The 15,535-nt window shown below is 42.2% G+C and overlaps 1 protein-coding gene across 6 annotated transcripts in view; it reads left to right on the plus strand.

The window, feature by feature from the left end:
* Window positions 1-1,539: 1,539 nt before the first annotated feature.
* The window catches only part of LOC124006844 (phosphatidylinositol-binding clathrin assembly protein-like), a 29,806-nt gene continuing 15,810 nt past the window's right edge, over window positions 1,540-15,535 (plus strand). For 2 of the 6 annotated variants that reach the window (XM_046317036.1, XM_046317039.1), the window contains exons 1-13: window positions 1,541-2,365; window positions 3,927-4,069; window positions 5,131-5,206; window positions 5,424-5,526; window positions 5,853-5,946; window positions 6,054-6,165; window positions 8,057-8,163; window positions 9,104-9,145; window positions 10,993-11,078; window positions 12,266-12,359; window positions 12,623-12,750; window positions 12,991-13,091; window positions 15,343-15,480. In XM_046317036.1, the coding sequence (XP_046172992.1) occupies window positions 2,236-2,365; window positions 3,927-4,069; window positions 5,131-5,206; window positions 5,424-5,526; window positions 5,853-5,946; window positions 6,054-6,165; window positions 8,057-8,163; window positions 9,104-9,145; window positions 10,993-11,078; window positions 12,266-12,359; window positions 12,623-12,750; window positions 12,991-13,091; window positions 15,343-15,480 (1,354 nt within the window). In that variant the 5' untranslated portion in view covers window positions 1,541-2,235. Of the gene's footprint in view, window positions 2,366-3,926; window positions 4,070-5,130; window positions 5,207-5,423; window positions 5,527-5,852; window positions 5,947-6,053; window positions 6,166-8,056; window positions 8,164-9,103; window positions 9,146-10,992; window positions 11,079-12,265; window positions 12,360-12,622; window positions 12,751-12,990; window positions 13,092-15,342; window positions 15,481-15,535 lie in introns of all 6 variants that reach the window. The other 4 variants (XM_046317041.1, XM_046317037.1, XM_046317038.1 and 1 more) reach the window with 4 other exon arrangements.

The following is a 15,535-nucleotide window of genomic DNA, read 5'->3' on the forward strand; positions in this document are numbered from 1 at the left end:
TCTGTACTATGACCTTTTCTGCTGTTTTTGGAATGTGCTAAATCATAATGCAATATGATTAGATTATAAGTACATATAATTACAGTATACGCTAGATCAGTGCTGTATGTCGGTCTGACCCTGATATGTACTGTTCACGTATTTGTTTGTCCCAGGACAAGAAATATATTGGAATATGACCCGTGTGTGTTACCGGAAGGCTGCCTTTCAAGTGGAAGGACGACCTGGACACTAAGGTCACCCTCAGTCATGGCAAACCTGTCCCAGCTGTGGTGCTGGCCTACAAGTCTGACTAAGTCTGCTCCCAGCAGCTCAATCTGGACACATTCTGTGGGGAAAAAGGATTTGTGGGCTGGTTTGAGACCTCAGCCAAGGTAAGGGAGGGAGATAATGACGCAGATAGGGAAACGCTTCAGCTTACTTACTGTAGTCCTCCTAGTCTCTCACAACTGCCGTCTGTGAGCTGCTCTGTGGGCTGCTCTGTGGGCTGCTCTAGAGGGTGTCTTTGCAATGGCTAAGATAAGATACACTTAAATGGTGTGTGTGTCTGTGTGTGTCTGTGTGTGAGACAGACTAGCCTCAGTATATTAACGATTCTAATCTAAACACATTTCAGACTGCTGGGGAGCTCCCTGGCTGATAACATTTGACAGTCTTGGTCCTATGGAAGATCACTTTGTACAATGGTCTCTATTTCTTATAAAGAACACCAACACATTTGACAGCAGCCTTTGATTGTCAGCTTGGGTTAACTTAACTCATTCGAATATAATCACAAATACATGCGATCAATTGGAAAGAAATGCTAGCATGCCGCGGGGCATTTGAGAAGAACACAGGCTAGTTTGCCAAGGGGAATGTGAACAGAAACATGTAAAATGGTCCAGCAGGCTGTGTAATGTGTGTTCCCTCCTCACAGACTGAACCTGAGAGAAAGGGAACACTCACAGCTACTCTCTAATGAGTTACTCAGTTTAGTGTGAAGGCTGATTGGGTGAATATGTCACTGGGGCTAACCCAGCTGATAGCTTACATTGATAAAGATGATGAAAGATTAGAATAAACCTTCTGTCTGATGTAAAAGGATTTAAAATCCTGAGCAGATCTGCCCTGGGATTACTCCCCATCTGAGATCTATTGTCTTCTGTCTCCTAGCTGTCTCCTAGCTGTCCCCTAGCTGTCTCCTAGCTTGTCTCCTAGCTGTCCATAATTTGTATATTTTTTGTTTTATTGCATAGGAGAACACGAACATTGGTAAACCCTACTGTAGAGAGAGCCAGGAAACTGAGAAGCTAGTGCTTTGTGAAAGGTTGTTGTTATAGCCAAATACTAATGATATAACATCAATACCATACTAGGCCAGGGGTTTGTCTTCAGATGTGGCTGAATCTGATTGGACAGCATGCCTACTGCAGGCCTAATCGGTTTGAGTTTTAGACAGATTCCATCCACTTCAAATCATGAACCAGCTTCCTAAAATTAAATCGCAGTGTTCCACTTTAAGATGCCCACCCCGGACCTTTTCTGTGTTGGCCAATCAACCCCTTTCGAAGTCACCTGATTCGTAGGCGATACTGCCATTTTACACATGAAGTTTAACTGAAAAAAAAATGAATAATCAGCTACCTAACAAAAAACATTTGTAAATGCCTTCAGATTAAAACATATGGAACACGGCAATTAAAGGATACGGAAAAACTCGGTGTCACTGCTACAAGACCTCGACACGATCACAGGGAAGCTTGAGAGAAAATACACTAATCATATGCTATTTTGTAACGTCTTCAAAATCAGTCTAGCAGCAATCATCTAACCAGCGCGAACGTTGTGTGATCACCAACCGAGCATTGGTAGGCTAACTAATCAATGATTGCTGCTGTTCATGTAGTATACTGTACTGGCTGTACACTAACCGGCATCATCACCATTAGAACGCTTTTATGGGGATACATTCACGACCATCCGAACGAATCATTATCGGCTGATTTAGGTGTGCTCGGGTTTGGATAAGGTTTTTGGATTTGTATGTGTGGACCATTGGATTGCCAATAAAATATATGGTTTACTACTGACTGTAGCCGTATATTTTATTTGGCTGCCGTATGAATTCTGCCATCGGATTCGCGTCAGTGTACGTTTTTTGTTTTCAGACGGGCAATCTGTTTAGAGGGCACGCTCCCAATCACCACTAAATACATTTTGATTTCTAATACCCCGATTACTTGCTTTTGGAACATGTCTGGACAGTCTATCACGGATCGGATCGCTGCGGCTCAGCACAGCATGACAGGATCCGCTATAAGCAAAGCCGTCTGCAAGGCCACGACGCATGAAGTCAGCGGACCAAAGAAGAAACACCTTGACTGTAGGTTAAGTAGACCACCAGTGTCCCGCCGTTGCTACATATTTCGCAACAAAAGCATTGGTAACATTGAATATTCAAGAAGACCTGTATGTTCATCATGTTTGATTGGCCATTGGTGTAGTTTTAATAGCAAGGTTTTCGACATTCTATGGTAATAGGCTATGAATAATTGCGCATCATAGCCTTCAACAGCTCATGTAGTCAATCATTACAGTGTCATCATCCTACAGTAGGCTATCGTACTGTAGCCTAAACATAATGAGACAAATAGGTTATTACTCAGTGTCATACATGCAAATGCACACATTGTGATCATAAATAGCCTATTACCTTATCCATCATTGTATGAAGTAATAATGCAATCAATTCCCCTTTTAATAGGACTGGCTATGTAGGCTAACATTTTCTGGCAGTTTAGGTTTAGAGGCATAATTTGAGTTAATCTACTATTATTTCCTCTATTTCCTACTGAGTTTTAGACTAAAATAAGTCTAATTTAAGACTATTAACTTATTAATTAACAATGGTATTATTCCGATATTATTGCTGCCATAAAGGTACAGTATATTGTGCTGTATGTACCCTTTGAGGTTTCTCAGCTACTTTAGTTTGTGGTGAGCTGGTGTCCATGGGTCAATCATATTAGTGCAATGACAACAGTATCATAGGCAACCTTGATCTCAACATTTCTGTGTATCTGTGTGGTCTGGAACTGTAGTGTGTGTTGGATATCAAGCATTTTCTCCACATTTAACTGCTAATGATTAGGTTAGGTGGCTTTCTACCCAAATAATTACTGTGTCCAGTCAATCAATTAAGCTCAATCAGTCCTGTCCTGTATCAACCCATAGACCCAGAGGGTTATTGGTTCAATTAACAAATCTTTTGTTGCCGGTCTGGTTATTTTCTGGGAAGGATTTTTTCATTGTTGAATTCTCTATTTACCCAATCTTTATTGAAAGTAATCAATTGTGCAAATTATAGTCATGTTAGAGTCATTTTGTGTGCAATTACATAAGCTAAAATAATAAAAATAGTCATTTCTGAGTGGAATCGAAGACTTCAAATGGGACATAAAAATGTGGTAGCCTACTGCAAATGTAGTTATTTAAAGAGTCTGTACTGCTATGGATTATCCTGATGCCTCACGTAAGTTCACATTTCAGTCTTTGAGGAAAGTGGAAAAATCCTGTGGGTAAGAATGTAGGAAATGTACTTTTATATTCTCTTGTATGATTTAGCATAAGCTTAAACTCCTGGGAGGGAAATCCCTCCTACAGTCAAATGTCTAGAAGGAATACATCATTATATTTCAGTTCTTATGATCACCGTCTGCTTTACAATCAGATTTCCAGTTTGAAATGTTAATCGCTGGTTCGTCCCTGTAATTAAGGCATAGTAAGTGATAGTTAATTCACTAGTAACATGATATTTTTCTAGGGTGGGAGGTGCCTACCAGAGATCTAACTGCTGTTAGTAATGTTCAGCATGAGTTGATCATAGTAAAGCACAGAAAGCACTGTCCGATGTTTAATTGCCCACATGCCGTGTTTTTTGGCAGACCTGATCCACTGCACCAACGAGCTGAACGTGAGTGTGCCCCACCTGGCTGACACATTGTTTGAGAGGACGGCCAACAACAGCTGGGTGGTGGTGTTCAAATCCCTCATCACCACGCACCACCTCATGATGTACGGCAACGAGGTACGTAACAAACATACACGCACACACACAGTTTTAACCTAACCATAACCCTAACCTTAACACTAAGCCTAACCCTAAAACTAGACCTAATCCTAACTAAAACAAAAAAACTCCTAACCATAACCCTAACCTTAACACTAAGCCTAACCCTAAAACTAGACCTAATCCTAACTAAAACAAAAAAACTCCTAACCATAACCCAAATGTCCCCATTTGCCTGATTTAAGCCTTATTTTTTTAACCATAACCCTAACCTGCCTAACCCTAAAACTAGAAATCCTAACAAAATGTCAGAACCCTTTTTAACCTTGACCTTTAAAAACAAAAACAGTAGTAGCTGGGACCTAATCAACTAAAACAAAAAAACTCCTAACCATAACCCTAACCTTAACACTAAGCCTAACCCTAAAACTAGACCTAATTTATCATCAACCTCACCTCAAAACTGATTTAATTTTTAACCTTAAAAAACCTTTGACCTTTATTTAAATTATTTTTTTTCTTTTTTTTTTTTCTTGTCGGAACCGGAAAATCAGTTTTTCAGACCAAATTTATCATTCATTTTTATTTTTTTAAAATTTGACCTTTATTTAAATTAGGAAAATCAGTTCAGACCAAATTCTTATTTCCAATGACGGGCCTACACCAGCCAAACCCGGATGACGCTGGGCCAATTGTGCGCCGCCCTATGGGACTCCCAATCACGGCGGGATTCGAACCAGGGTGTCTGTAGTGATGCCTCAAGCACTGAGATGTAGTGCCTTAGACCGCTGCGCCACTCGGGAGCCCAATGATGTATGGCAATGACTGGCTTCACTGTAGCTCAATTGTTACTGGTAGAGCATGACACTAGTAACGCCAGGATAGTGGGTTCAATTCCCGGGACCACCCGTATGTGAAATGTATGCACGCATGACTGTAAGTCGCTTTGGTTAAAAGTGTCTGCTAAATGGCATGTATTATTATATTATGCACTGTTCAAGTCCTCTGCTATTCAAACATTTGATTGAATCTTTATTCTTACTGGTTTTGATCCCACTCTCTCTGTATTTTATCACCAGCGATTAATCCAGTACCTGGCGTCCAGAAACACACTTTTTAACCTGAGCAACTTCTTGGATAAGGGGGCATTACAAGGTACTGTAGGGAATTTTTCACCGCAAGCCATTTCACAGCAGAGACAAACTGTACAGATGTCACAGGCATAAAAAAACACTATAATCGTGCAATGCATGAACAGCATTGTGCAGGACAACAATTCAAACTGTCACTCTGAACGCGCTGCAGAGGTGTGGTTCTGTATGCTGCCATGCCAGCACTCTAAATATGAATGTAAGTGCTCCCTCTCTGCCAGGTTATGACATGTCAACGTTCATCAGACGCTACAGCAGGTATCTGAATGAGAAGGCCCTGTCCTACAGACTGGTGGCTGTGGACTTCACCAAGATGAAGAGAGGGTAAGATGTCCTGTAGTGGCTAGGTGTGGACAACCTCCACATTGTCACCCTGGGATACATAGTTTACCTCAGTGGCCAGGCCCACCTCAAGAGGGAGAAACGGTGACTTTGTCATAGAAACAATGGCAAAGATTGGGGACAAACCTTTAAATAGATTCAAGGTAATCCAGCTAAACAAGTCATTTATTTCAGCAGCCTCTTTGGATAATGTGTGGATTATATTAAGTATCAACATGATTGACAGGGAGTTGTTTGATTCATGCTGTATGATCATGTTAGTCATCACTTGTCCTGGTAAAGTGGCGCTGCGTGTCTCTTGCTGACAGGGTTGATGGTATGATGCGCACCATGACCGTTGACAAGCTGATCAAGACTCTACCTATCATTCAGAATCAGCTGGATGCTCTGCTGGACTTTCAGGTAGGCTGCATGGTTGGGGTGTTGGGCGGTCCATAATATGGGCTGCATGATGACAGTGAGCTCGCTGTCAGTATGAACTCTCAATGTCTCATCTGTTCTCTTCCCAGGCTAACTCTAATGAATTGACCAATGGTGTCATCAACAGCGCCTTCTTGCTGCTCTTTAAAGACTCCATCCGCCTCTTTGCTGCCTACAATGAAGGAGTTATCAACATGCTGGGTAAGTACACTATCTGTTAGTTAGAGGAGAACTAGAATGTCACTAGGATGTCACTAGGATGTCACTATGGTGTTACTATGGTGTTACTCACTAGGATGTTACTATGGTGTTACTATGGTGTCATTAGGGTGTTACTAGGATGTCACTATGGTGTTACTATGGTGTCACTATGGTGTTACTATGGTGTCACTAGGTGTTACTAGGATGTCACTATGGTGTTACTATGGTGTCACTAGGATGTTACTATGGTGTCACTAGGATGTTACTAGGTGTTACTATGGTGTCACTAGGATGTTACTATGGTGTCACTAGGATGTCACTAGGATGTCACTAGGATGTTACTAGGATGTCACTAGGATGTTACTAGGATGTCACTAGGATGTCACTAGGATGTCACTAGGATGTCACTAGGATGTCACTAGGATGTTACTATAGTGTTACTATGGTGTCACTAGGATGTTACTGGGATGTCACTATGGTGTTACTAGGATGTCACTATGGTGTTACTATGGTGTCACTAGGATGTCACTATGGTGTTACTATAGTGTCACTATGGTGTCACTAGGATGTTACTAGGATGTTACTAGAATGTTACTAGAGTGTCACTAGGATGTCACTAGGATGTCACTAGGATGTCACTATGGTGTTACTATGGTGTCACTAGGATGTTACTATGGTGTTACTATAGTGTTATTATAGTGTTACTGTAGTGTTATTATGGTGTCACTAGAATGTTACTAGGATGTTACTAGGATGTCACTATGGTGTTACTATAGTGTTACTATGGTGTCACTAGGATGTTACTATGGTGTTAATATGGTGTTACTAGGATGTCACTATGGTGTCACTATGGTGTTACTATGGTGTTACTATGGTGTTACTATGGTGTCACTATGGTGTCACTATGGTGTCACTAGGGTGTCACTAGGGTGTTACTAGGATGTCACTAGGATGTCACTAGGATGTCACTAGGATGTCACTGGGATGTCACTAGGGTGTTACTAGGGTGTTACTAGGGTGTTACTGGGATGTCACTGGGATGTCACTATGGTGTTACTATGGTGTTACTATGGTGTCACTAGGATGTCACTAGGATGTTACTAGGATGTTACTAGGATGTTACTAGGATGTTACTATGTTACTGGGATGTCACTGGGATGTCACTGGGATATCACTGGGATGTCACTAGGATGTTACTGGGATGTCACTAGGATGTCACTAGGATGTCACTAGGGTGTCACTAGGGTGTCACTATGGTGTCACTATGGTGTCACTATGGTGTCACTATGGTGTTACTATGGTGTTACTATGTTACTAGGATGTTACTAGGATGTTACTAGGATGTTACTATGGTGTCACTATGGATGTCACTGGTGTCACTATGGTGTCACTAGGATGTTACTAGGATGTCACTGGGATGTCACTGGGATTTCACTAGGATGTTACTAGGATGTCACTGGGATGTCACTATGGTGTTACTGGGATGTCACTGGGATGTTACTGGGATGTCACTAGGATGTCACTAGGATGTTACTAGGGTGTCACTGGGATGTCACTGGGATGTCACTATGGTGTTACTGGGATGTCACTGGGATGTTACTGGGATGTTACTAGGTTGTTACTAGGATGTTACTGGGATGTCACTGGGATGTCACTGGGTTGTTACTGGGATGTCACTGGGATGTCACTGGGTTGTTACTGGGATGTCACTGGGATGTTACTAGGATGTCACTGGGGTGTTACTAGGATGTTACTGGGATGTCACTGGGATGTCACTATGGTGTCACTAGGATGTTTGTAAATGTATCTAGAAAAGACCTAGCTAAAATCCTTTGTCCCTTTTTGTTTTCTTCTTTGCTTAGTTAACATATCCTCTTTTTGTATCCTAAAGAGAAATATTTTGACATGAAGAAGAACCAATGCAAAGACGCCCTGGAGATCTATAAGACGTTTCTGAACAGAATGACCAAGCTGTCAGAGTTTCTCAAAGTTGCAGAGGTAATGTTTCCCTGTTTGGCTTGTGTTGAGGAAAGGAAGGTTTCAGATAGATCCAGCAGGAAGGTAGGGCTCTTCTCCTCTCCGTCTCTCTGTCCCTCTGTTGCTGTGTGGTGGAGGCTCATGCTGAGGTCATGAATGCAGAGGTTAGCCTATTAGTGGGCATACAAATCTCACAGTGAAGGCCCCTCCATGTGCTGCCTGTTCTGATGCCTGCGTTGCATGTCTAAGGAAGAGGTTTTTTCTTACTCTTTCCTTCCCTTTCTCTCTTTTGCAATGATGAATGTCTGCTGTTATCCAAGTAAAGTACTCCTTGCAATTCAGAAGGCCGATTTGCGAAGATAATTAGTATCTCTCTGTAGTTTTATAGTTTCTCCTGCATTCTTTTATTAAAAGGCGTTCTTGCTGTCTTTACCGATTTGGTTACTATTTGGAGGAAGGTTTGGGGTGATGGGGGTGGGCTTCTATCCAAATACGGGCTAACGTTGACTCTAAGGGCCCATTCATTTAGTCGTCTAACAATGTGTTTGTCATTTGTGTCCCTGCCTTTTTTCGTTCAAAGTCAACATTAGTTGTGTGTTTGTTTTGGATGTTTCTCACCTTGCAGTCACATGAGTATTACAGCCCAATGTACCCGGCACACCTGTCAATGGCATTTCAATGTGTAAACATTCATTTCAAACCAGTCTTCAGATCCTGTGTGTGTGTGTACTGTATGTACGTGTGGGCATGCCAATTCCCCTGTTGTCTTTTTATTGTTTTGTTTGTAGTCAGTGCATGGAGTAATGGATCCTTTGGTTTGATTCTTCTTTTTCCCTCCTCCAAACACCTACCCCCCCCCTTTATTCCGTGGTTGTTTATTTGTTTGTTTATTTGTTTGTTTGTTTATTATGTTTGGTTTTTGCCCTCCACCCCCCCCCTTCCCTCCTTTTTTGTGACACAGCAAGTTGGAATTGATCAGGGTGACATCCCCGATCTCACACAGGTCAGTGGTACATTTCATCTCAATATCTCCCATGTGGCTCCATTCTGAACGCTCCCATTCCCTACTCGCCCTACAGACTTCCACAAGCCCTTCCTCTCATTCTGATGAACCCCCCCTCTCTCTGAGCTCTGGGGTACAGAGGGGGCTACTTTCAAAATGGGTTCCAAATATGTGACCCTTTCTAATTTTGGAGATTGTGCAAAACATACATTTGAGTCATTTAGCAGATGCTCTTATCCAGAGTGATTTACAGTTAGTGCATTCATCTTAAGATAGCTAGTTGGGACAAACACATATCACAGGCGTGGAAAGTACATTTCCCTCAATAACGTAGCTATCAGTAGAGTCAGAGCTAGAAGTAGGGGGGGGTCAAGTGCTGGTGATTTTTTTGTTGTTGTTTCTCTACCTTGATTTGAGTATTTTTTTTCTAGTTGAATCACAAAATACATTTAGTTTGATTTTGAAATGACACTGAAAAGTCAGGCAAATTCAGCCTCTGTCCTAGCAGATATGGGCCTAGGGTGTCTGCCCATATAATCCTTTTGTACATCAAGGTTTGACATCCCTTCATGATTTCTCATACAGTTTACAGTGTTGCCTCAAAATGAACACTATTGTACATATTTGTCCTGAAAAGATATCCCATCAACATAGCTGTGGGGAGAGCAGCGAATGGTTTCTACCAAAGTGTCCGTAATGCCATCCTAAGCAGTGCATAACATCTGATGTGACGCTACAAACACTTGTTGAAGCTTTCTTCAATGACACTCATGTTTTCCCTCCACATTGAGAAAAATAATCATGAACAAATGTTTCTGTCAACTGTGATGTCATGTTTGCAGTGCTTATGAAGACCTTATGTGTCCCTGTTCAACTAAATAGTAACCCATGTCTTTACTGAGCTGTAGATGGTTTTTTCTTTACTTTAAACTTTTAGAATATTCTATCATTCTCTGAAGAAGGATATCCAGAATTTTAATTATTCACGTTTCCCCCAAATAATTATACAAGTAGCTGCATGAGTTAAGATTGTGTTCTGTAAGGAAAAGCAAGCCTCTGGTTGAAACATGGGTAAGACATGCGCAAAATTAATTCGCTCATCCTTGGTTTATTAAACCATCTTCTTTTATATCTTCATAAAATATGCTATTCATTTGCCAAATGTGTTTACCTCATTTTCATCAGATATTTGGCTTTTCTGTCAGTTAACTCGTTTGGCTCCCAAACCCTTTTTGAATTGGACACTAAGCTAATGACAAAATTGTAGCATCCACTAATATTATGTCTCCTCTAACCTGTAGAATACAATTTATTAAATTAATATTCATGAATGAATAGTGATACTCAAATTAGCATATAAACAGAATCCATTGGTTAACTGGCCATTAATGGACTGTGATGTGTGTGTGTGGGGGCATAGATGCATGGGCTAAGCTCTTTTCTGTATTCTGACCCCCTCAGGCCCATACACTGTAATGACCTCCCAGGCCTGTCTACTTGATTGCATGAGAGAGATGACTGATCTGTGCATGTCTGGCGTGAAGCCAAACCTAATTATACCAGATGTATTGATATGTAAAACTAGCTGCAAATATGGAGACTATGCTGAACAATGTGTTATTTGGCTCTGTGTGCGCGCGTGTGTCTGTGTGTGTGTGTCTGTGTGTGTGTGTCTGTGTGCTTGTGCGTGCAAAAATGTGTGCGCACCTGTGAGTGTATGTGTGTGTGTGTGTGTATGTGTGTGTGACAGCACGCTTTTGGGTGTGTGTGTTTTCCCAATTTTTCTACACAATGTTGTTCTCCCTTGGTAAAGTATTGTTACTTCACCCCCCCCCTTTCTCAATCAGGCCCCTAGCAGCCTCCTGGAAGCTCTGGAGCAGCATCTGGCCTCTCTGGAGGGGAGGAGAACCAAGGAGCTCTCCACAGACACCAGGTAACACTTTGAGTCTGAAGGAGGCATTTACACTGAAGCTGGCACGTCAACATATTCATCAGTCACTGAAGCTGGCACGTCAACATGTTTATCAGTCACTGAAGCTGGCACGTCAACATATTCATCAGTCACTGAAGCTGGCACATCAACATATTCATCAGTCACTGAAGCTGGCACGTCAACATATTTATCAGTCACTGAAGCTGGCACGTCAACATATTCATCAGTCACTGAAGCTGGCTCGTCAACATATTTATCAGTCACTGAAGCTGGCTCGTCAACATATTTATCAGTCACTGAAGCTGCCACTTCAACATATTTATCAGTCACTGAAGCTGGCACGTCAACATATTTATCAGTCACTGAAGCTGGCTCGTCAACATATTCATCAGTCACTGAAGCTGCCACGTCAACATATTTATCAGTCACTGAAGCTGGCACGTCAACATATTCATCAGTCACTGAAGCTGGCACGTCAACATATTCATCAGTCACTGAAGCTGGCACGTCAACATATTTATCAGTCACTGAAGCTGGCACGTCAACATATTCATCAGTCACTGAAGCTGGCACGTCAACATATTCATCAGTCACTGAAGCTGGTTCGTCAACATATTCATCAGTCACTGAAGCTGGCACGTCAACATATTTATCAGTCACTGAAGCTGGCACGTCAACATATTCATCAGTCACTGAAGCTGGCACGTCAACATATTCATCAGTCACTGAAGCTGGCACGCCAACATATTCATCAGTCACTGAAGCTGGCACGCCAACATATTCATCAGTCACTGAAGCTGGCACGTCAACATATTCATCAGTCACTGAAGCTGGCACGTCAACATATTCATCAGTCACTGAAGCTGGCACGTCAACATATTCATCAGTCACTGAAGCTGGCACGTCAACATATTCATCAGTCACTGAAGCTGGCACGTCAACATATTCATCAGTCACTGAAGCTGGCACGTCAACATATTCATCAGTCACTGAAGCTGGCACGTCAACATATTCATCAGTCACTGCTCCACCATTAGTTGTCATGTCTTGACAATACAAATACAATACAGGCACACAGTCAGACACATTATTAGTGTTTTTCTGATCCCTGAGGTTAGTCCCAGAGTGCTATGTGTGACAGTTAGTGTGTGTGGTGGTCCCTGACAAGCGCTGTGTGGTCTCTCTAGAGCCAGCACCTTAACCAGTGCTGTATCGTCACTGTCCAGTACTGGAATCTCCCTCAGCCTCATGGAACAGAAGGAGGACCCAAACAGCCTCCAGGTCAGACAGGATCACTGCTACCACTGTAGAACAACTTTTTTTGGATAGCCCATTACAATGTAAATGCATTACTGTATGAACAACTTATATAAATGGGGATAAATTATAACGCTTATAATTGACATATTATAAACACTTGTTATACATTGTTCTTTCAGATAATGTGCTCCTATATAGGCTAATTAGGAAACGCGTGTAAAACCCAGCCCTGTTGTACGTTCTTTTGTCTCATGTGGATTCACTCCTGTGTGTCTGTCCCACAGGATGAGGGAGCCAAGGTGATTGACATGCAGACACCCACCATCTCTCCCAGTGCCCAGTCAGTGGGCAGTGCCAGCAGCGGGGCCACAGAACTCTTCTCCAACTCATCTGTTCTATCCGGTACAAATACGTAAGCAGACCCGCTGTCTGATAATTGTCGTGTTTAAGACCTATGGCTATGTTTCATTCAGTTGATTTGCTCTGTATAACTACTCTATGTATCTTATTAAAAATGGGAGCTAGCTAAATCACTTTATAGTATATTAGTTGGGTTATTAGTGAATAGGAACCCCCCCTCCCTCCCCTGAAGGGGTCTGCTCTGCTATCTTTTTTTATCTCTGCTGTCTGACTCTCTCCTCTGTCTCCCCAGCGTGCCAAACCTCACCAGCGACCTATTCAACGTCCAGCCCGCCTACAACCCAACCATCCAGACAACACACACTGTACCGTCTAACAGCAACGCCTGGGGAGGTGAGGCTCACAGACTACACATCCATACAGTACAAACACACACTGTACCGTCTAACAGCAACGCCTGGGGAGGTGAGGCTCACAGACTACACATCCATACAGTACAAACACACACTGTACCGTCTAACAGCAACGCCTGGGGAGGTGAGGCTCACAGACTACACATCCATACAGTACAAACACACACTGTACCGTCTAACAGCAACGCCTGGGGAGGTGAGGCTCACAGACTACACATCCATACAGTACAAACACACAATGTGGGTCCGTCTAACAGAACGCCTGGGGAGTCAACATGGCTCACAGACTACACATCCATACAGTACAAACACACACTGTAACGTCTAACAGCAACGCCTGGGGAGTGAAGGCTCACAGACTACACATCCATACAGTACAAACACACAATTCCTGCTGGGTCCCTCTCTCTCTGATCGCTGAGTCAACATGGCTTGTAGCTTTCTACTGGACAGCTGACAGGACTGAAATAGCCTTACAATATGACAGGACTGAAATAGCCTTACAATATGACAGGATTGAAATAGCCTTACAATATGACAGGACTGAAATAGCCTTACAATATGACAGGACTGAAATAGCCTTACAATATGACAGGACTGAAATAGCCTTACAATATGACAGGACTGAATTAGCCTTACAATATGACAGGACTGAAATAGCCTTACAATATGACAGGACTGAAATAGCCTTACAATATGACAGGACTGAAATAGCCTTACAATATGACAGGATTGAAATAGCCTTACAATATGACAGGACTGAAATAGCCTTACAATATGACAGGATTGAAATAGCCTTACAATATGACAGGATTGAAATAGCCTTACAATATGACAGGATTGAAATAGCCTTACAATATGACAGGACTGAAATAGCCTTACAATATGACATGATTGAATTAGCCTTACAATATGACAGGACTGAAATAGCCTTACAATATGACAGGACTGAAATAGCCTTACAATATGACAGGACTGAAATAGCCTTACAATATGCCTGAGGCTAGTGCTATTAACCTGACAGGCATCCCGAAATAGCCTCTACAATATGACAGCCTGACTCTAGCCTTACAATATGACAGGACTGAAATAGCTTACAATAAAATAGCTCTACAATATGACAGGATCTGAAATAGCCTTACAATATGACAGGACTGAAATAGCTGACTCTGAAATAGCTCTCTCAATATGACAGGATTGAAATAGCTTTACAATATGACAGGACTCTGAAATAGCCTTACAATATGAGCTGGACTGAAATAGCTCTTACAATATGACTGGACTGAAATCCTTTCAATATGACAGGACTGAAATAGCTCTTACAATATGACAGGACTGAAATAGCCTTACAATATGAGCTGGACTGAAATAGCCTTACACTCTGTAGCTGGACTTGAAATAGCTCTTCAATATGACTGGACTTGAAATTCTCCTTACAATCTGACAGGATGGAAATAGCCTTTCAATATGACAGGACTGAAATAGCCTTACAATATGACAGGATTGAAATAGCCCTACAATATGACTGGATTGAAATAGCTCTCTCTATGACAGGATGAAATAGCCTTACAATATGACAGGACTGAAATAGCCTTACAATCTGACTGGACTGAAATCTCCTTCAATCTGAGCTGGACTGAAATAGCCTCTCTCTCTGAGCTGGACTCTTTCTCTCCTTACAATATGACAGGACTCTCTCTAGCCTTACAATATGACAGGACTGAAATCTCTCTCAATCTGACTCTGAAATCTCTCTCTCTCCTGAGGCTAGTGCTATTAACCTGTAGCTGGACCCGACTTTCTCTCTCTCTCTCTGTAGCTGGACTCTCTCTTTCTCTGTAGCCTGACTCTCTCTTTCTCTGGAGCCTGACTCTGTCTCTCTCTGTGTGACCATTACTCTCTGACCCTCTCTCTGTGTGACCTGACCCTCTCTCTGTGTTACCTGACCCTCTGACCCTCTCTCTGTGTGACCTGACTCTTTGACCCTCTCTCTGTGTGACCTGACCCTCTCTCTGTGTGACCTGACTCTCTGACCCTCTCTCTGTGTGACCTGACTTAAATTGTTTCAAAGGGCTTTATTGGCATTGGAAACATGTTTACATTGCCAAAGCAAGTTAAATAGATAATAAACAAAAGGGAAATAAACAATCAAAAATGAACAGTAAACATTCACTCTTGGACTCTTTCCTAGTGAGAACAAACTATATCCCCCTGTATGTCTCTGTCCTCAGGTTTGGGGCTCCCAGGGGATCTTCTGAAGCCAGCTCAGCCGACACACGTCCACTCCCACAGCCCTGGGATCCCGCTGCACTCTGGGGGGAAGATGATACCCAGCCACCTGGACTCCTCTTTAGCCAACCTTGTTGGTAGTGAGTCTCTCTCGCTTTTACTTGTTGCTTCACATATTCTTTTATTTTTCAGTGG

This window comes from Oncorhynchus gorbuscha, linkage group LG20 (assembly GCF_021184085.1).
Source record: "Oncorhynchus gorbuscha isolate QuinsamMale2020 ecotype Even-year linkage group LG20, OgorEven_v1.0, whole genome shotgun sequence".
Taxonomy (NCBI): domain Eukaryota; kingdom Metazoa; phylum Chordata; class Actinopteri; order Salmoniformes; family Salmonidae; genus Oncorhynchus; species Oncorhynchus gorbuscha.